We start from the raw sequence: 23,047 nt of genomic DNA, 5'->3' as shown, positions 1-23,047 counted from the left end.
TTATCCGATATACACAGACGGATCAAAGTCAAATGATCATGTCGGGATGGCTTTTGTATTTGAAGATTACATTGAGGGCAGATGCCTACACCATGCTTGCTCAGTCCTAACATCTGAACTAACTGCAATATATTATGCTCTTTTGTACATCTCGAAGCTCTGCCACAAGAAGTTCATAGTTTATACAGACTCGTATAGTGCTCTTAAATCTTTGGAAGCTTTTCCCAACACTCAGAATCCTGTGGTAGTAGATGTCCTGAAAATTCATATAAATTTAACGATTCGCGGATATGAAGTCCTGTACTGCTGGGTTCCTGGACATGCTGGAATAAAGGGAAATGAGCTTGCAGATATTGCAGCCAAATCTGCTGATGAACTGACTAGTCGCCTTATCCCTTTTAGAGATATCTGCTGTGTCATCAAGGGAAAAGTCCGGAAAAAATGGCAGCAAATTTGGGATGTTCAGCTTCAAAACAAGTTAAGACATGTAAAACCTAGAATTGAGCATTGGGAATCAACCAAAAATCATAAGGAGGAAGTTCTTTTGACTCGCCTCAGAATTGGTCACACTAGAGTCACACATAACTATCTTCTCAAAGCTGAAAATGAGCCTGTTTGTTTTAATTGTAATGTTTGTTTATCTGTTCGTCATATTTTAATTGAGTGTCCATGTTTTAATAGTCTTCACCAGAAATATTTTAATAGCTGTGACTTACCTCTCGACCGTTTAATCGGAAGAGAGGTCAATTGTAATTTATTTTATTATTTGAAAGAAACTGGCTTTTATCACCTAATGTAATTTGTTTTAAAGATTGTATCTTGAATTTTAAATGTGTGGTTTTAACTTGTGTTTATATGACTTCATCCTCTGGATTTGATACATTTGTCTACTTGTTTTTATTTATTGTATTTTAATTTCATCAATTGTACTCACCCCATCACGTGTTTGGCGCACTATAATCATCTTTGGTTTTGCGCCATAATCTCTCACTCACTCACTCTTTTTATGTAAAACTTATAAAATATTTTTGGATTTCTCACAAAACAGAAAAAGTATTAAGCATTTTATAAAAATGAAATGGTATAATTGTCTTAAAGTATGGCATACTTATATTCTAAAAGCCATTCGTTTCTAGTTTTACAGTATAAAAATTAACAGTTTAAACTGAAGAGTTATAATTTATTTTCAGATATCTGAGAGATTGACTGAATTTGATGTTGAAGAAGAGTCGTATTCTTGTCTCGAAAATCGCCATTCAAATTGTCAAGTGATTATAGCAGAAGCCACAGGAATCAATTCATCTAAACATGTAATTTAAAGATTTCAGACTTTTTTAATACTTTAGGTGTTTTTAGTTAGTTAATGCTATTTTTGTATTGTAAGGAAATTATTATTGCTATGACAGATTTAGAGTATTTGTATTCAGTTGTAATATTAAAAAAAAAAAAAAAAAAAAAAAAAAAAAAAAAAAAAAAATGCCTTCTGGCCCATAAACTTCCAGCTTAATATTTTTGAGAGAGATCACATTTTGTAATAAAAGTATGTCTTATTGCTATGAAGTGTGAAATATATAAGCAGTAATAAATATTTATTAATTTGTTATTAGTACACTAAACCAAATTTTTAAAATTTCTGAATCTATGAATGACTATTGAAATCCCTGTTAACAGGAAATAGCAGGAAGATTATGCATTTCTTTTTAAATAAAAAAATAATATGTATCATTACCATCTGATAAAATATTTAATAAATTTTTGTTTTTAAAAAAGTACAATTTGCAGAAATGTTAATAGATGATTACAGTGAATATGTTAATTCAGAATTTTACTGTTGCAATTTTTGTTTTTAGTACCGGTAGTAATGTATATGTATGAGAGTTAGAAAGAAATGCTTTAACAATAAGCAAAGTTCTAAAGCTATTTGTAGTATATAACTTTAGAAATGTAATTGTTTTAAGTAATTAATAAACAGCATGTAAACATGTAATTGTTTTGTTTAATGCGAGGCTCTCCAAATTTCTTTGACAGTCAACCCTTGCAAGAAATTAACTTTTTATTGACTCCTTCTGCTTAGTTACATAATTATGACACGAGGAAAAAAAAAAAGAAGCTAATGTCATTGGTTTATTTTACAGTGCTTATTAGTTTTTGTTTGCATATATCTTATTCTAATTTTGTAAGCTCTATACATAAATTCAACATTTGTTGAAAATGAAGGAAATAATAAAACTGTGTGAATTGGAGATACTGAATTTTATAGAAATCAAACAAAAACATTCCAGCCCTGATAGGTCACTACTTTATGTTTAATAACTCATATGTCACAAAATTTATAAAGGAATGAAAACTCACTTCAAAAGAAATCTCTTATACTTCAGACTTTTTTCCTTGTAGCACCAAATTGAAATTAAATTATTACAATTTAGTTATTTATTACAATTTTTGATTTTTAATTTACTTTTTCCATTGAAACCTCAAGTCACAATGAGTTCCTTTTAATGTCAGTCCTTTTAACCCGTAAGGATATATATCAACCATTGTGGATAACCCAATGGTTGTAAAATGTGGTACTTTTATATAATTTAATGTACTTTATGTGAAATAAAAGATTACAGTTTATGATTATATCATTTTTTTCGTTAGAGTATATTGAAGAGTGCCCCTTGGATTATCACAATGTTGTTGTTTCATTTTTGGTAGTCTGAGTAGTTGGATGTTATAAAAACCCTATTATGATGTAATTGGTTGCATGATTGCAGTGACTTTGAATGATGGGAAAAGATTTGTAAGGGCTTATGGTGTGTGTTTGTTAGGAAGTACATTGCTGGTTTTCTGGTTTAGATGGTAGAATGGCTGAATGTTGTAAGATTAATTTGAATTTCTGTACAATTTGGAATGAAAGGGGAAAAGTGCATTAATTGATGGGTGTGTAAATGAAAGATTTACTTAGTAGCCATTATAAGTGTCCTGTTTGTAGGAAGGAAATGTGTGTGGTTGAACGTCGGAGGATAACGTCGGCCATAATGAGGATATTTTTTACTCTTATTTTTGTGAATTTATGTGGTGACACCAGTATGCAGATTCTAGTTCAGATAATTTTAGGAAGTTTTTATATTTTTTTGCATACTGTTAAGGAATTTTGTTTGACTGAATACACGGAAATTTCTAAATAAGGTAAGTGGATATTTCCTTTGTGTAATGCTAAGATGAATTTCCTTTTTTATGTTATTTCATTGTTTGATTTAAAATGTAGTTTACTGAGATTATATATTTTTTGTTTGACTAAAGTGTAGCATTGGCTGCTCCTTAGACTTTTTTAAGTGAAAATAGATCGATGTGTACATGGACAAAGTCAAGGGAGTGCGCAATGCCAAGTTTGTGCAATTCTCTGGTGTTTTTTTAAGTGAAAATAGGTTGATGTGTACATGGATACTGAGTTTGTGCAATTCCTTGATTTGTTATTTTGGCTTTGTGTACGGGCGATATTTGCCAAAATAAAAAATCAATAAATTGCACAAACTCGGTGTCCATGTACTGCCAAAAATTTCCAAGTTTCGCCAAGGAGCACCCATAAATATATTTTTACCCATTTTTTTTTATTTATGTAAATTAAATTTGTTGGTGTATATTTTGTCAAGAAAGACATGATGTGATGCATAATAAACATTTTTTTAAAAATTAAATCTTATATGTAAATTATGTAGGTAATACTTTACTTTCTTTTTTAATATTATAAATCTTATTCTAGGAAATTTTGCTGTCCAATAAGCAAAGTGTCTTTTATCATAAGCTATGTATTTGTGCTGGAGCTGTGCCTAAGGTAAGGAATTTGGAACCTGTAAGGAATCTGTATTTTAAAATTTAGTTTTTTATTTTTATCTTCAATTTTAATTCAGTATATAAGGTGCATATGATGCAGCATGGCAAAAGTAACAGATTTTCGGTAATACAGTGTGTAGTGAAATATGAACATGGAAACACATTAAGTACAAAGAACGTGGAGACAAAAAGTTATTTCTGTCATAAATATTTACAAGAAGTAATGTTTGCTGCTTACAAAAGTTCTTGAAATGAATGATTACGTTCATACATGCATCACAATTAACGATGAAGGGCTTGGCATACACTTTAGAAGATGCCCAGCACGCCATGGTTTTACCGCTTTGTGGAGAAATATAATGAGTTTGTTTGCATTTGTTCAGTGTATTAGGTTCTGCGAGTAGTATTTCTTCCCAGTTTTGTCATGAAATAAAGAAGATAGGTGACAGTAAATGGCTCTTAACAGAATATAATAGATAGCAAATCTGAATTTTCTATAAATGATTCTGGTAGTCCTGAGAGCTCTTTATCAGAATTCTCTAGTGATGTCAAGGAATTGGAAAGTTCAGATAATGTAATTAAAGTTAAGAACTTTTGTGAAATGGATGCTAGTAATCCTCCTACACCACCGCTACGATTCCCTCTCACAGTGAATTTACATCTTTCACATTTATCTCTTGTAAAGTGTTCTTTCTAGTTCTGCAGTTTTGTAAAAAAAAAAAAAAAAAGTAAAAAAAAGTAAAAATTCCTAATTTTGGCATAATTAAAAATTACCTTAAATTAATAAATGTAATACTTGTTATAGTTTTGACTGCTGATTTGAATTCATGTAATCAATTAGAATGTAAAATTGTGTATAAAACTATGCTTATTTTTGGTCACAATATGACAGGAAAATGAAATAGTTAAGTGATTAAATATATGACCTCAAGTTTCGTTACACCCTGTATACAGGTTTGCTGTTTATTTGAAAGATCTTAGAAAGTGAAAGAAATGAAAAATGCTGAGTTAAAAAAAGAAAAATGCTAAGTCAGAGAACGTATAATTTTTTTTTTTTTTTTTTTTTTTTTTTTTTTTTGTTGAAATATAAGAACAAATCGCAAACTTTTTCAAAAATTCCAGGAAATTTAAAAAGCATAGCTCAGTCCGTACAAGTAATAAAAAATTCCTGTCTTAAATAATTACAAATTAACAAAAATTGCCAATCTTAAAATAAAAAAAAAGTAATTTGATCTTTATTTTTCTTGTACAATGTACTACTCAGCTTGTTTAATTTTATTAACTTATGGCTTTCCTTTTCACCTGTTAAGGAGCTGATGCTAATTCTTTTCTTAAAAAATGTTAATGTTCTATCAGCACTTTCTTCATAAATGTAATTATTCTTAAAAATATTGTAATGGACTGTTATACAGTCAAAAGTCATTAATCCGGACTCGTCAGGACTTCGGCGATTCCGGATTATCGATTTTTCCGGATTATAGATCATCAGTTAAAATCTGGTAAGATGGCATGCAGAAATTATAAAATTAAAAATATGAAACCGTAATTTATGAAATAAAGAACAATTATGATCTAAAGGGTATAAAAATTTACAAAAAAAAAAAAAAAAAAAAAAAAAGAGCTTAATATTTATTTGTTTACTTTATTAAACATTTCTTTCAATGTAAGTTGTTTAAGTAGCTTCATTTTTTATGTGATAATACATTCTCTTTAATTCTATAAACAGACATAATTTTTTGTTCAGTTACAAAGTTCCGCTGTTCAAGTCCTATAATTGCTGTGTCTACCGACTAATTTGTCAATCGAAATTTTTTCGTTTTCAATAATCTCTGTCACTTTCTTCGCTGTTGGAAGCGAATGATGAAGAATTTGATTTAAATCATATTAAAGAGGGAGTACATTGAGACGAAATACTACATTTAGTAAGGAATTATAATCCAAATAAAATAAAAACATCTGCCCTGAAGATAAGGATAGTGCTGATAGATCAACTTCCAATTCATTACGCGCCCGCCGAGGCGTTAAAGATAAACAAGCGTTAAAGTTTAGATAAACAAAGGATATGCCTTTATCCATTTTTTGTAGCAATTCCACTTTTTGTTTAATGAACTTTGAAACATACTTTCGCTTTGTAGATCCTTTACATATTAATAAATATATATCAGAAATTCTATTTGACATAATCGAAAATTCAAGCTTACTTTTATAAAATTGCTCTAACAGTCTGCAAAAAATAATAAGCCCGATCCAATTCGAAGATTAAGGAACAACGCAATCTGCAACATTAACTGAAATAGATAATTAGATAATTTTAGCTTAGCTTATACCATCCGTTATACATTAAACGCACACTCGTAAACGTATTTTGCGCACGTTCACAAGCATATTCGCAGCCGTAAAGGTCTTACGCGCATGCGTCAAAGCGACGCATGCGCAGAAAGTTTGTAGCTTTGAGGTCTGGATTATAGATCATTCCGGATTATGGGTGTCCGAATTAACGACTTTTGACTGTAATAAATAATCAAAACTTTTACAATCTAGTGTAATTCAGTTTTATTTTGAAACATCGTAAGAGTATTACTGTACAAAGTCCAAGCTGTGGTCTCATCTAGATTTTGGCTATTTCAAATTTGAAAATTTTCTGTATTTTAGAACATCAGTTTAAATATAGATGGCATGTAGAAATTATAAAATTAAGACTCCAAAATAGTTTTTTTTATGAAATAAGGAAGCATTTAAGATCTTAAGGGATTCAGAATTTATGAAAGAAAAACTTCAATATTTGTTTGCTTTATGAAACATTTCTTTTAGTACAATTTGTATAAGTTACTTTGTTTTCTGTGTGAATGCTTTCTCTTCAATTTTACAGATAGACAAAATTTCATGTTCAGTTACAAGGTCCTGTTGTTGGGATGTCTAGATATTGAAGATCCAGATTTCGGACTTTGTACTGTATTTATTTTGAATATTGCTGTATTACAAGTTTTGTTTTTTTTTCTAATTATCCACACCCCTGCTAAATCTTGCCAACTTATTTTCAAAAGGTAATATATTTGGTTCTGTTAGTGGCTCATAGGTACTGTTCTTTTCCTGAATGAAGGAATATGAGAAATAGTAAAAGTCTGTATGGGCAAAATTTACATTTATCCAGCTGATATACTTTTAAGAGAAATGACAGTTAATATAAAGCATGTAAATTCCTGGGTGTGCGAGTTGGATATTTTTGCATGCATATTAAAAAATGTTCCAAAAAATATGTCATTTCTACTATAGGTAAGGGGTGATCAGAAAGTAATTATTTTTCCCCCAAAAAATAATTAGCTTTTTTCCTCCCTCCAGAATTAGGTATTTCTTTTTTAAAATCTTACCTGCTGATTTGAGTGGCTTAAATGCATATTTCCTGTATAATTCTCTAATTTTCTTTACATTAATGTGTAAAATAGAATTTTGTATGATTCTTAATTATTTTGCAGTAAATGCATAAAATTATGCAGTTAATCATATTTGATATAATAACTATCTCATTATTTTTGGTCAGGAAAATTGTCGCATTTGATCATGGAAAATCACAGAAATAAATAATTGAATTTCAGTGAAAAACCTATTATTTAAAAAATTCTTATATTTTTCATAATCTGTGCATATTTATTTGTTGATGTAAAACTTTAAATAGTTCATCTAAAGTATCAAATTCATAAACAGTTTAAGGTATACATAATAATTTTATGAATTAAATGTCATATATTCTTCACAATTGTAGGTGATTACCAAAGATTTCCCTTACGTAATAGGAATCAGAGATACGGAAACAATAGAAGTAAGTACATTAATATTACATATTTTTAATTGTCATTAATATTACATATTTTTTATGTTTATCATAAAGTATCATCCTTTTAACTAATGGAGTTACCTTAGATTACTAAGCTATATTGATGTTTCAAGTATTAGCAATGCATGTGTTACATTTGCGAAAGTAGTGTGATGCATATTTCTCTTTCAGGATTTGTATCGTTACCAGATAACATCTGTGTATAATGATGTGAAATTTAAATGTTGATATTTTGTTAAAAATTATTGAAACAAATTATTTAAAAACCTTAAAATGAGTATACGTTTTTTGTTGTTTCAAATTCAGGTAACAGACCACTTTGATTGAATAAAATGCTTTATAAAGTTTTTTGAAATTTTGTGTGAGTTTGTTAAAGTATAAGCTGTGTTTCCAGTAAGATTGAAGTGTTCTCATTGTTACAGATAGCCCAACATTCATTTTTAAGATGAATAGCAAGATTAGTTAGATAGAAATTCAAGTTTAGCTACTTATTAGCCCAAAGGTGGCATTACCCCAGAAGAGCTAGTCTGGAAGTGGCATTTCACATTGAATCGCTATAAATGTCTGTATCACTTTTCAAATTGTTGCCGCCAAATATTATCTCCCTGTATTATATTTAAAGAAATTAACTAATAAAGAATCTGCATGAATGTATGCATGTTTCTCGCATTGTGAAAAAAAAAAAAACGATACCTAGAGCCACCAAATTTTGAATAACATAGTCCTCCACCTGAATATAGACACCCGAATCTCGAATTTATTTTATTATCTGTTTCATATTTTTTAAACTAACTTTTTTTTTCTTTTTTTGGGGGGAGGATTAAGAAACTCTGATTTCAAACTGAGCAATGACAACATACTGTGTGGAATAAAATGTTTTTGTCTCCAGCGTGTGAGGCTGTCTATCAGAAATTCTGAAGATATGCTGTTTTTAAATATTTGTAGCCCAGATACTTTTAAAAGAAAAAAAAGGGGGGCTCCTTTTTTTAGTGTAATATAAAACCTGAAAGCTTTAAGATTTTTATATTTTATGGCATGTAATAGATCAGAATTGGGACCCTTTTTGTTGAACAAGCATGCTATACCGAGTGATGCGTATTGTTTCTGCCAACTTTAAATAGCAACAGAAAGGCAGTGAGGCCTTTCTAATGTTTAAAAATTAATTGGCACACGTGTTAAAAATGAAGTTAAAAATTAGATAAAATACTCTAGATTGAATATTGTAGAATGTCAGAATATTGTCTATCTTTCAAAGATGGAAATTCTAATGCAGATTAAGTTACTTTTGAAAGGCCCCAAGATAGAAGCAGTGACACCAAGCAACTTATTATCCCTTAGTGGCCCAGTAACAAATTATAAATTTTTAGTTTTTTCATAATTTTTCTTATTGCTGTTTAACTCTTTTTATTTAGGAAACTGTTTTTATGTATGCCAAACATGCATATTGCATATTTTAAATATATGCTTAATTTTAAAATATAATATATTTTAAGTAATCAGTCCTATTAAATGCAGAGCGACAGCATTATAGAAAAATGGAGCTGTCAGATTGAAGAATCCTGTTTTCCAGAAAGGGAAGTTTGCTTCTTGAAACTCCATTAGGTGCAAAATTCCAATTTTCTTTCTTCTCTTGTACACATATTCCTAAGTGATACTACTATAACAAATTACAGCTTTGATTTTTGCTTAATTTTCATGTTATTCTTCAACCCCTTTATATCGAGGGAGCTATTAATATTAAGAAGTTACTATTGTTTCATTTTTGTAACCTGTTTATGACATGCATAGTCCACATTTTAAAGTCTAATAAATTTAAATATTTTTTATGCATTTTAACCGTGTAATTTTTATAGCTAAAAGTATGTTTCATATAATAAATTTAAATTTATCAACTTCATATTCCAGTATATAAGTGTTACATTGTATATTCTTAATTATTTTAAGTTTATATACAGGTATAATAGAACTAATGGTCACAATTTTAATTGATGATAAAAAATGGCTAAAGTAACAATTGTCATAGTACACGTGAGATGGAATATGAAATATTAATGTGAAAATGCTGTAAGTGCAAAGAGCATGAAGAACAAAAAGTCATTTTAATCATTTTATTAAGGTAACCTTTGATTAAATTAACAAGAAATAGTGTTTGCTATTTACAAGAATTGTTCAAAAGAACAGTAATTAAAGGCAGTACATGAGTTAATGATGGAGGAACTAGAATACTGTTAAAAGGATGTTATCATGTAATGTATTTCTTCAGTAACAACACTAATTCTGGCAACAGAGTCTTCAATAAAGTCAGTATGCATTTTTAAAACAAGATTTTTCAGATAGCTCCTGAAAATAAATTCATATAGGACAAATGTAGAGTGAAAATATAGGTTCACTACACGTAATCCATCAGTTCAGAAACTGAAGATTCGGGTAGGTCTGCATTTTCGTCATATCATATTATGGACCTGCATTTTATCTTATTGAAATAACTTGCGTGCATAAACATTTGTTAGAATCAGTTCCAATAAATTCTTAAAAAATCAGGCAGAACTTAACTGAAAGGAAATATATTACTTGGTTCCATTGAGGTGTTTCGAATTGAATTTCCATTGAGGTGACGATACAGGTCATTTAAGTGATCGCAAATGACGTTGCCCATTCATTAATAGAAAAATGATAGCTGCAGCATAATTGTGTTGCATGAAAATTTGCAATGCCGACCAGTGAACATTATGCATACTAAACATGTCATCACATTTGAATGTTGCTTCATCATGTTCATAACTGAACAGATACTGCAAAATCTGACTGCATTGCAGGAACCAACCAGGTGTATTTTTGCAGGAACCAATGGGCAGGTATCACATTGGGGGGGGGATCCATTTCTACTAAACCTTGGACTTCATGGAGATGGTAAGATGCTTTCCATTATGGCAAGGGTGTAATTATTCTTTCTGAAATATACAGGGGTTGAACAAAAATATGGAAACACCTTTAAAAAAACATGTTTCTTTGCTTAATATGGTGTAGGAAACCCGTTGGCATCCAAAACAGCTTGCAGTCTTCTCGGAATGGATAAATACAGTTCCTGTATGTTTGCCAAGGGAATATTATACCATTCTTCCTGCAAAACGGTGGCAAGTTCAGATAACGATGTTGGCAGTGGATAACGAGAATGCACTTTCCGTTCCAATGTAGACCATAAAGGTTCGATAATATTTAGGTCTGGTGACTGTGGTGGCCAGGGGAGATGGGACAACTCATCCTCGTGCTCAGAAAACCAGTCCTGGACAATGTGAGGTGTGTGAACAGGGGCTTTGTCGTCTTGGAAGACACCATCACCATCGGGGAACAAAGTTTGTACCATGGGATGAACTTGATCGGCCAAAATGTTCACATAAGTCTTGGCAGTCATGTGCTCTGACACAGTTATCATGGGGCTAGCAGAGAACCACGATATGGCTGCCCAAACCGTAACAGAACCCCCGCCATGTTTCACTCTTGGCAACAAGCAGTCTGTATTATAGGCTTCAGATGGCGTTCTCCAGACGTAAACTCGGCCGGAAGTGGGAAACAATGTGAAAGAAGACTCGTCAGACCATATTACTCGCTTCCACTGCTCTATAGTCCAGGCTTTATGGCTTAAACACCACCTTTTCCTGTTACGGGCATTAGCATCAATGATGAGTGGCTTCTCGATTGCAACACGGCCAGCCATTCCCTGTTTATGAAGCTCCCTTCTAATTGTTTTGGTACTCACAGGGTTCGGTAACACAACATTCATTTCAGCAGTAACTTTTGCAGCTGTGGTCTTCTTATTTTTCGTCACAATTGCCCTTAATGATCGTCTGTCACGATCACTCAGGACACACTTTCATCCGCGCTGTGATTTAGCAGATGACGTTTTTTCGCTTTTCAAATATGCGGAATAAATCTTCGATACAGTACCTCTTGAAACACTAAACACCTCGGCTACCTTGCATACGGAAGCACCTACCATACGTGCTCCAACACTTTGCCCACGTTCGAAGTCTCTTAACTCTGACATAATGCAATGACAACCTCACATAACTGTACTCCGACAACAACTGAACTGTTTACCACATTTACGAAGTTGTATAGGTGGCATCAGTAGTCAAAACTGCCAGCACCACCTACATATTTCATTAAAATCAATCTTTCTTTTCAAACATGCATTTCACAAGGTGTTTCCATATTTTTGTCCAACCACTGTATGTCATACCATCACCTAACCTGCACTATGGGAACATCCTGCTGCTCAAGTGCTTATTTTTGGCTGATCTTTTACATTGCTTAGGATTGCCTTTATCCAACTTGGAGGTGTAGCTGTTCCATGATATATCATCAACCTCATGTCTGTAAACGAGGAATGATCTAGTTTCATGCAGTTTTCTGCAGATGCTGAAATGTTCTCCTACTGGAAACTACTTAATTTGGAAAATGCTGTGGGTAAACAACTAGATGATTAGCAGTTTGCAGCTTCATACTTCAAATGCATATCTTCCTCCTCAGCATTAGAAGCAGTATACAATTTGCAAATGGGGATGTGTTTGAAATGCTGCCATTTTATATATGCACCAGCAAGCACCCCCTTGCAACAAACCACTTGGCTTGTGATCATGTTTTCCATTAAGAAAATTCTTACTTTTGCATTCTGTTCCTTTAAAGTTGTGATAATCAATTCTGTCACACCCTGTATATTTTATGATTCAAAATGTATGAGATAAATTGTTGTAATATTTGTAAATCTTAAAGTTCTTAATATGTATATATAAGAGTTTATTAACTTTTAAAACTGTGCATATTGAGGATCAGACAATAAAATCGTGAAAAAGTAGACCATATAATTACTTTTGAATATTATAGGTTATATAATTTGATATGATAAATACATTTTTATAATGTATAATATAAATTTAGTGTTTAGTGTATATTAAATTATCTTTAGCATTTAGTTTTTTATGTAAATATGTAATTGTTCATAAAGAATTAGCTGTGGAAGAACAGGCTGCAGTGAAAATATATCTTTTAGATTTCCTTTGATAAAAGTAATTATTTGAAAAGAAAAAGTAAGAATTTAAAATGTAAAATAATATTTAAAGAATTGACGAGAACTTTGAAATATCCGCCATTGATTTATCTAAGACTGGTAATAACCGTTTTCCATGTTTGGAAATTTTATATATTTTAAGAATTCAGTTTGAAGGAAGTAATTATTAAATTGTGAAAAGGTAAATGTTTTTAAAGTCAATTAATTGTTCTATGTAGTTGTTATGTGTATATTAAATTATCAAATTTATTGAGTTTAAAATTTGTTTAAAAATTTCATAAGAAAATGCCATGAATAACAATAGAAAATCTTTTGGTGAATGATTAAAAAGCTGTGTAATTATTAATTTGTTTTTGTGTAATTTAAAAATTTAAGCTGTGTAATTTAAAGTGTGTAAACCACAAAATAAGCAAATTTTAAGTTTTTTTTAATCTTTAGCATTATGAATTTCACATTGTAATACTTGTCATATACATATTATTATAATGTTTAATATACTTTGCTTAGCAGTGACTAAAGGTAAGAAAACAGCTTTAGTAGAATTTGAATCTTGGTAAAATGTACTAGCTGAAGTTACTTTATACTAGCTGAAGTTACTTTATATAAAATTTTTCCTTATAACATAAACACAATGTATTTTTATTTCAGAAATTACTATAAGAAGCCATTTTTTTCCCTAGACAAATAGCTTTTAAATACTTCATCATAATCACTATATAGCCAATAATAAAATAATGTATACACTGCTGATTTAAGCCATTTTCAAAAATTAATCAAGATAGTATCATAATTTGTTAGTTATGCATATTTTTGTTGCTAACACCTTGAGGATTATTGATTGATGCAACACAATAAAAATATCAAAACTGAAAATGAAATTCAGTGTGCTTAAACTACATTAATATCACCATAGTTGTATTAACATATGTTTAAGTTATATAGCCTTTAATTTTTAATTTTATTAATCCTTTAATTTTTTGTCATTTAATTTTAATAACATTGTCATCATTAACTGTTATGTAACAATAATCAAATTTTATTTTCTAATGTGTAATTGACTATTGCATACATATGGTACATATTCATTTTTATTTAGATTTTTCAACAAAAATTGTCAAATGCAAGACGTGTGCTTATTGTTGGCAATGGAGGAATAGCAACTGAGCTTGTGTGAGTGAGTTTGTCTTAGTTTACATATATTATTATTTATGTGTATTACTTTATGTGTTTATTAGACTGTATGAATTTTACTTTTATAAAAAGTTTAAAAAGTTTATTTTTTTCCTTTTTAATTAGATATGAGATTGAAAATTGTGAAATAATTTGGGCAATTAAAGATAGGTCAGTTGGAGCAACATTTTTTGATGCAGGTGCAGCTCAGTTTTTCCTTCCATGTTTAAATGAAATCAAACAGCAAGAATCACCAGTATGTAAAAGAATAAAGTATAGTGTAGATGGTATGTCAAAAATCTTTATATGAAAATTCTTTTAAAATCGCAATAACATGTGTGGTCTTTAACTCTTTAACTATTGCAGTTGTCAATAAGCAATTTACCTTTTTTTTTTTTTTTTTTTTTACATGTTAGACATTTCTATTTTGAATTCATGTAATATATTTCTGGTAAAAACAGGAAAAAAGGACTTGTCATTGGAAAAATTGTTTAGAAACATTATACAACAAATTTTGTCAAAACATGGAACCAGTTTGATCTCGTAAATGAAGCAGAGGATTGCTTGGCCGATGATATTATATTCTACATGGAAATCAGATCTTAAAGACCTGGGAAAGAAAAGCTCAGGCACCACAACTCAGTTTTTCAGGCTGAACTGATTACATTAAAAGCTGCACTTGTCTATGCATTGGAAAATAATTATTCCAATATTTATTCAGACTTTACCTTTAGCCTTCAGGCAATTCAAGACACGTGCAATAAAAGTCCATTCATCAGGGCCATACAAAAACTCTTAATAAATATACAAAATTTTATAGGCCCATATTCCAGTGGATACCTGCCCACGCTGGAATACTGGGTAATGAAATTGCAGATGCAACATCCAAAAGAGCAGCAACTGACCCCCACATTCACACACATGATATGTCTCTTCTGGGCTCGTTCTTAAAAGCCAAGCGGGAGAGAGAATTATTGAAGTGTTGGCAACATCCGTGGAGACAGAGACTACTGGCAGAAGAGTCTACTGATTTTACCCAAAAGTCTGTTGGCTTCTAAAAAGTGGCTTGCCTCACTTTATCTAACTGGGCTTCATGACTGGCTGCCTTGCTGTCGGTGGAAAGGAAGAAAGAAAAATTGGGTGTATGTATTGGACATTGTTTTAGAATGTACCACGGTCAAAAAAACTTTTTATATTAGCCTGTTTTATCGTTTATAGTTTATAAGAACATTTTATTTAGTTTAAGTTTATATGCTAGTGGTTTAAGTATGTTTATAGGATTATAAGTTTAGGCAAATATCTATGAATTTTTGTTATATTGTTTCTAACTGGGCTTCCTGACTTCCCTGCATAACTTCAGACGACGTGAAAGCGGCCAGTGCTTATGCGGAATGGCAGGTGATCCGGACCACTATATGTTTGTTTGCAGAGAGACTGCAGAACATCATCTCAGACAGCCAGTAGCGGACCATATCCATACGTAGGCTGAAGTTTCTTCGAAAAATCGCTATGCTTTGAAACGTATATGCGATTGCATAAATATTGCATGTAATATCTCAGACAGGCTGGAATAATATTCAGCTGCCATTTTTGTCACCAGCACAGCCCCGTATGTTCTGTACTTGTAGTAATTTAAGTTAGCCTTTTCTGTTTATATTTATTTCCTTGAATTGTGAACCTCAAATTATGTATTTAGCTTTATTCTGTATATTAGTTTTGATTTTTTATTTAATGTATTATTATTTTTTTATTTAATGTATTATTTTTAATTTTCTGTCAGTCACTCTGTCAGTTGCTCTTATAGTTAATGCACTATTCAGCTGATTGTGATTCAGTTACACCTGTGTTTTAACTACCCATTTATTGTTTATGTTGTGGATGCTCATTGAAAGCACTAATCATAACTCTGTAAATGTGTAACTGAAATTGTTCTCCTCACCTGCATTGCACCCTTCTTCCATCACATTCCAAATTCATTGATTCACCCAGCATTTGTTTGCACTCCCCAGCACTCGTCTTGAGCACAATATTCACTGAAGTGTGTTATGTGGACCAAGTTAATTCCGTCAGTGGGGCAACCTGACCACTATGCTAACTGCCTCAGTGGATTGGCTGCCTCGCTGTCAGTGGAAAGGAAGAAGAAAAATTGGGTGTATGTATTGGACATTGTTTTAGAATGTACCACGGTCAAAAAAACTTTTTATATTAGCCTGTTTTATCGTTTATAGTTTATAAGAACATTTTATTTAGTTTAAGTTTATATGCTAGTGGTTTAAGTATGTTTATAGGATTATAAGTTTAGGCAAATATCTATGAATTTTTGTTATATTGTTTAAGGATATAATGTTACCCTTTTCTTTTTTTATGATGCTTCCAACCTCTCTGAAGCTAAACATAATATGAATAAAGAAATTTTGGAGAATCGTAATTTTTGAAAATTTTTGCATTTGGTTGTGTAGTCGCATATAATTTTACCTGTAGTTAAAGGGTGAAGAACTTATATTGTAAGGAGTAAAAATGTTACCACAAACAGGGTTTTGTAGTCATTGGGAGGAACAAGGTTTGTCATGGAATATCCTATTGTGAACTACATTTAGTCAAAGAAAATCAGGAAAATGCTTACACAGCGTTTAATGCCAAACAGAGGTTAAAAAGTATTCAGGCATAACTATGAAAACATTTTGCTTGACTTGTTTGCAGCATAGTCTGTGATGCAGGTAAATGCCTGAAAAAGGATACAAAGTATTAGTTGTTTGAAAAGGCAGGTGTGACATAATTGTTCAGCCCATGCTGATGGAAAAATGATTGTTCAAAGATATCACGTGTATTGCAACCTGAGTTTTTCTATTTTAGGTGTGTACATATTGTACAGTTATCCTATATCACAAGTTGCTACCTGGAAAGACCTATCTCCTGTAGTCATTGACTGATGATCATCGTGAAGGTGGGGTGTTACAGACAACTCTTCATTAGATAGTGCTCTTGGTACATTCACTGTGCTAAGCATCTACTTATCTTTCAATCAAATCCATATCGAAATATTCCTCCTTTCTGTAGTGAACCATGTTGTTCTTGAACGAAACAGATAATTGTTTCACATGTGTATATCACAATGATGCTACCACCTTTATTTGCTTGCAGCCTGTACTCCTGCTCCAGCATATGGATTTTGCAGTGCTGTTTATCTCAGACATGATGAGCCTCAGATAGATGAAATCAGTGATCAATAAACAGCCACCTTCTCTTTTTTCTCAGTATGAAAACATGCTTAGATTTGTGGTTTTCACTGACTAATCATGGATTGCTATGGCATGTTCCATTGTAATTACTGTATTTCTTGATGTTTACTGTCACCTCTCTGAATTTGTCACTGTATCAACTCAATATGTATTCAGAAAGATTTATTGTTTACATTTATTTATTTATCATATTCACTTTTGTAGATTGATAAGGGTGGCATTGGTTTCTGTTTAATGAGAGCTTTATTAGTTCTAAAATCACTTGTTTGTCTAAAAATGTCTAATTTGTATTTAGATAATTTTAGTCTCGTTTCATATTTATGATAAAGCTGTTCTGTGTGGAATTGTTTTGGATAAAAATGATTGAAACCTAACAATTCTTAGAATTTTTTTATTATCACTTCAAATTTTTGACATTTTTTGGAATGAGGTTTAAGATATCAATATTCGGCAAACTATAAAAACTCTGGATTTTTTTTTTAATGATGAAAATCTGACAGTACACAGATATAAATACTGTGATTATCATTTGAGCTACAAAAGATGAGCATATTCATCCGTCTTCCATTTCTACTTTTAAATTACCAATAGTTATTAATAAATAATTTGCAGGTTCAGAGATTAAGAAAAACTTTTTAGGACAGAACACACAGTTGGGTTCAAATAAATTTTTTCATTCAAAATTAATTTCAAATATGAATATATTAAAAAAACTAGTGCTATGTATGGATGTAGTGATGTAAAAATATGCTTGTACTGGTATGCACATTTTACCATTAACAACTGTAATAGTAAAATTTCTAACTCTAAATATTTGGCATTTCTGTATATTCAAATCAAAATCTTGACATTCTTAAAAGTTGTTTTCTTGAAATAGCATTAAAGGTTTTGCTTTTGTTATGTATAAGTCTGAAGTTATGATGAAATTTTAATCTTATGAAATATTTCAAACTTATTAAAGGTCCACCACAAGGAAGTCTCTGCATGGGAAGTTCTTTAGGGCCTGACTGGTCAATGTATGTCAACACAAAAGGAAAAACAAAAGTAAAATGCTCTTTTCACTTTTTAATTTCATACTGTATAGGGTTTTTCTATTGTAAAATATTCTGTTATTTATAGCAACATTTTGGCATGCTTGAAAATAGAGATAATTTGTGAATTTATTGAGTATGATAATTTGTGAAATTTAATAGCAGTTTATAATTGCCATATATATGAAGTACTAAAAATAAAGGTCTGACAGAAAATGCTATTATTTATAGTAGATGCCGCTTCATATGACCGTTCAGGTATTGCTATAGAATTGCCAAAGTTTCAACCATTTGTATATGAAAACATAAAAAGTACATTGCTCATTGGGATCAACAGTTAGTTAGTATTATTAAAATAATATAAAGTAAATTTTTCAAACTGAAGTAAAGTCAGCAAATAAGTGATGCATTTGCCAAAAATAGATTCTAAAAATTGGTAAGTGGCAGAGAAATGTTACCACATAAGGAATTAAGTTGCCATGCAATTTGGTTTCAGTTTCAGTAAACATTTAAAATAAGCAAAAAATGCAATCTTAGTTTGATGTAGATTTGGAATAAACTCAAATTGATTTTGTGAGTGATCAGGCATATGCTTCAGAAGCAAACAAAATTTCTACAGCTGAAAAAAAAAAAAATTCCTGAAAACAGTTTCAATAAAATAAGGTAGTCTTTTGGCATAATTTTAATTTTAAATTTTGCCCTGGTATGTTCTCTTCTAATAAAATTAAAAATCTGAAATAGTTGCTTATGAAATAACAAAACATTTAAGACCTTTAAAGGAAACCAAATTTGGAAAAAAAAAAAAATGCTTTATTAAACATTTTTCTCCAGTGTAATAATTTGTTTAAGTTGCTTTGTTTTTTGTGCTAATAATACTTTCTGTTTAATTTTACAGATAGACATAATTTCGTGTTATTTTTGATAACATATCTAAACAAATCGAAAATTGTAAGGAAATTTAACATTTGGGGGGAAAAATTGGAAAACAGTTATGAAGACCATATACAGTCATTAATTCGGACACCCATAATCTGGAATGATCTATAATCTGGACCTCAAAGCTAAAAACTTTCTGCGCATGTGCCGCGTTGACACATGCGCATAGGCGTTTACGCGTGCACGTAAGACCATTTACCACTGCGCATATGCGTGTGCGCAAGCTCAAAATACATTTTCGCGTGAGCGTTTTATGTATAATGGACGGTATAATCTAAAATTATCTAATTATCTATTTCAGTTAATGTTGATGATTGCGTTCTTCCTTAATCTTCGAATTGGATCTAGCTTATTATTTTTTGCAGACTGTAAGAGCAATTTTATAAAAGTAAACTTGAACTTTCGATTATGTCAAATAGAAATTCCGATTCTGGAGCTCCCAAAGGATCGTACAAAACGAAAGTATGTTTCAATGTCCATCAAACAAAAAGTGGAATTGCTGCAAAAAATGGATAAAGACATGAAGAAGGTGACAGAGAAGTTAGTGAAAACGAAAAAATTTCGATTGACAAGTTAGTCTGTATTCTCGGCACAACAATTAACGGGACTTGAACAGCGGAACTTTGTAACTGAACAAGAAATTGTGTCTGTTTGTAGAATGAAAGAGAAAGTATTATCACATAAAACGAAGCATTTTAAAAAACTTACATTGAAAGAAATGTTTAATAAAGTAAACAAATAAATATTAAGCTTTTTTTTTTTTTTTTTTTTTTTTTTTGTAAATTTTGATACCCTTTAGATTATAATTGTTCTTTATTTCATAAATTACGGTTTCATATTTTTAATTTTAGAATTTCTGCATGCCATCTTACGCGATTTAAACTGATGATCTATAATCCGGAATCGCCGAAGTTCCGACAAGTCCGGATTAACAACTTTTGACTGTAAATCTAAAAGAATAAAACTATCTATAAAATAATAAAATGGTTGGAGGAATTTTATTAACATAATTTTAATATAAAGTTATGAATTATTGTAAGCATTTGTAAAGACACAATATTGTAATGTAATTTAAAATCATTATTTAAGAATTCAAACACTATTTTTGTAACAAAGAAAGTTATGTACTATAATATAAAGAGTGTAACTTTGTGTAACAGAAGTTAGAATTTCTTTCTGCGTATCACCAAGTAGTCTGATTTTGTAACAGTTGTAGTTTAAAATTTTCCCTTAATGAGGAAAAACTTCTAATCCCTACCTGTCCCTTTCTTTTGTAAAATAAATGCACTCCTATGAGAATCCATTCAATTACGTGCAAGGAACATTGTTGCAAATAGGAGGAGATTTCTTGAATTGAGAAAGCATGAGGTTCAAGAAACCCTGCTCTTCAAGGCTCATACAGCTGTGAAAGCCCCGTGCCCGAAAGATTAAAAGCATTCTTTTGGATTTTCCTAATTAAAATGCTGTGAAAATATTTATTTGTATGTTTCAAGTTACATTTATACATACTTAATTCTGTTTATTAAAAAGTAAACAGGCTAAACTGTTTATTTTACTTTTACATAACAATATAAAAGGTTGTTTGCACTTTATGAAAATGATTTTGAGTATTAATTTTTATGCATAAAGGGCATTTTTCTTGTTGTGATTTTGATCCTTGATTTTTGGCTATAGCTCAAATTTTTCATGAAAGTAAATTTTTCTTAGCATTGCATTTTATCCCACTGCTCATGGATTGCATTCTGAAGTCTATTCAGTGTTCTTAGATGCCATTTTCTTAAGGTTCGTTAAAACAAACCAAAAGTACAAAAACCGTAGGTGTAGAGTAGGATGATTTTACAGGTGTTTCATTAAGCAGGATATATTTTATTTCGGTTTCTGAGTTTCCATTTGCTAAATAAGTGGAAGCTAACTTAAATGTTTGACAGAAGTTTTGTCCAAATGAAGGTCAACTTTATTGATGTCCTTTCCATGTAAGGGTGGAATTTCTTCAGAAACTGGTTCTAAAATATTCTGCTGACAGCACAGTTAATTAGTTTTAGCATTACTTGAGACTTTTAAAAATTTTAATTTACCTTCATAACAAAATCTTGCATGAATCCTGTTGGAATATATCTGTGCAAAACCATTTGTGCTATCATTTTCTTCAGTTGAGCAGTAGAAAAATTGATTTTTTATTACAGTTATTTAAATATACCCATGCTTTGTCAAGTGTTATCCTGTTTCCATTTATTATCAATTATGTGTTTTTCATGTAATTTTGTACAGTTTGTGTTTTATACTTGCAATATGTGTTAGCTAAAGCAAATGAACTTTAGATTTAAACATCTTTTTTAGCATCATATCTTTATGAATGGTGTTACTTACAGTGCTTGAGGACTTTCTCAGTTCTGATGCAATGAATCTTTGTGTTGGTAGATTTTCTTTCAGGATGAGATATTTAACCATTTTGGAACAGTCTTAAAATGTGGTTTTGTGGCTTTTTTTTCCCCCATTTTTACTGTCAGCTTTTTACTTTTTCCAATTTAATATATTAAAATGCATTTCTTTGAAATAACCTTAATTTTTACATGGCTTTACAATTTCTTGATATGAATATTTTTCCAGATATATATTTAAATGCATTTATGTAACCTTTGAGTCATGTATACATTTTAGGAGCCATTTCCCAAATAAATCTCCTATTCTGCATTCTAGTCAAAACAAAATAATAGCCTATGATTGTATTAAAAGTCCCAAATCTTTGTCTTGATATATTAATAAGAAGATTTAAGTAGAAAATCTCTTCCAAAATCATTAACAGCTGTAACAGCTGCATTAGAAGCTAAATGTTTTATGTGCTTAAAAAAAAAAAAAAAAAAAAAAAAAAATTAAATTGAATATTTTTTGTGTGAACAAATTTTAATCATATGAATTTGTGATGTTGGCTAGACTTTTTTAATAGCAATATTGATTATACTTTGAAATTTTTGAATCTATTGTAATGAAATGATTTTTATTGGATAGGAAGCTCGCAATGTACACGTTGAATATGAATGTGAACTTAAAGCTATGTATGAAAGGCAAGATTTCTTAAATAAGGGATTAAAAGTGAACGTATTGGACACTGACGAAAGTATGTTTTTATTTGTGAAATAAATGACTCAGTAACTGAAAATATTGTTATTAGAACACTTAATGGTGTGTATTTTAATTTAATATATTGATGTTCTTTTTCAATGCCGAGAAATAATATAAAAACTTGTTATTGAGATCTAATTTAATGCATTTATCATTTACTGAAATGCAGTAATTTTTTTCCCCTCTACATTTAAAAGATATTTTTATTGGACGATGTTAGTGTTATTCTTCGTATTATTACTAGTGTTATACGATTCTAGATATGTGAATTTTTGTGTGTGTGTCTGTGAAGGGGTGAAATCCTGTACCAAATATTTTACCCTAATAGTCAAATTAAAACTACAGTTATAATATTAATAATTTTGAAAACTGTTATAAAGCAAGGACTAAAAATTTTGCTTATTTAGTGGCTGTATAATTTAATTGTATCAAACTGAAACGATTATGGCAAATTGCTTAAAGTTTCACTGAAACAATTCTTACTTAGATTAGAATAACTCTTAAAATATCCAGCTCAAAGGATTAATATGTCATTAGAATATTGCCTGGTGGGGAATATAAATGGTACCAAGATGTTAAAAGGTATTCCAGCACTGCTAGTCTTTCAGAATTTTTCATTTTTTCTCCTAGTCTCTTCTTAAATCTCGAAATCTCCCAGTTTTTAATTTATCTGAATTCAAAGTACGATTTTTTTTTTAAGTATGTTGGTCATTAAAAACTGAAATAAAAAGAAATGCCATGAAGCAATTTTTGATAACAGGTTCTTTAAAAAAAAAAAAAAAAAAAAAAAAAAAAAGTTAAAGCGATAATATTGTAATCTACATATGAAGCT

The 23,047-nt window shown here is 30.4% G+C and overlaps 1 protein-coding gene across 1 annotated transcript in view; it reads left to right on the top strand.

Moving 5' to 3' along the window:
- Nucleotides 1–23,047, top strand: part of Pyroxd1 (pyridine nucleotide-disulfide oxidoreductase domain 1) — a 59,473-nt gene that overhangs the window by 22,296 nt on the left and 14,130 nt on the right. The window contains exons 3-9 of the mRNA XM_085816522.1: nt 1,191–1,310; nt 3,749–3,820; nt 7,580–7,636; nt 13,816–13,889; nt 14,016–14,176; nt 18,090–18,172; nt 22,102–22,210. Of these exons, the coding sequence (XP_085672648.1) occupies nt 1,191–1,310; nt 3,749–3,820; nt 7,580–7,636; nt 13,816–13,889; nt 14,016–14,176; nt 18,090–18,172; nt 22,102–22,210 (676 nt within the window). The remainder of the gene's footprint in view (nt 1–1,190; nt 1,311–3,748; nt 3,821–7,579; nt 7,637–13,815; nt 13,890–14,015; nt 14,177–18,089; nt 18,173–22,101; nt 22,211–23,047) is intronic.

Source organism: Stegodyphus dumicola, chromosome 5, assembly GCF_044657685.1.
Source record: "Stegodyphus dumicola isolate Sdum_Otavi_A_Nest chromosome 5, ASM4465768v1".
Taxonomy (NCBI): domain Eukaryota; kingdom Metazoa; phylum Arthropoda; class Arachnida; order Araneae; family Eresidae; genus Stegodyphus; species Stegodyphus dumicola.
Note: the sequence above shows the minus strand (reverse complement) of the source record. Positions and strands in the feature narration are given on the sequence as shown.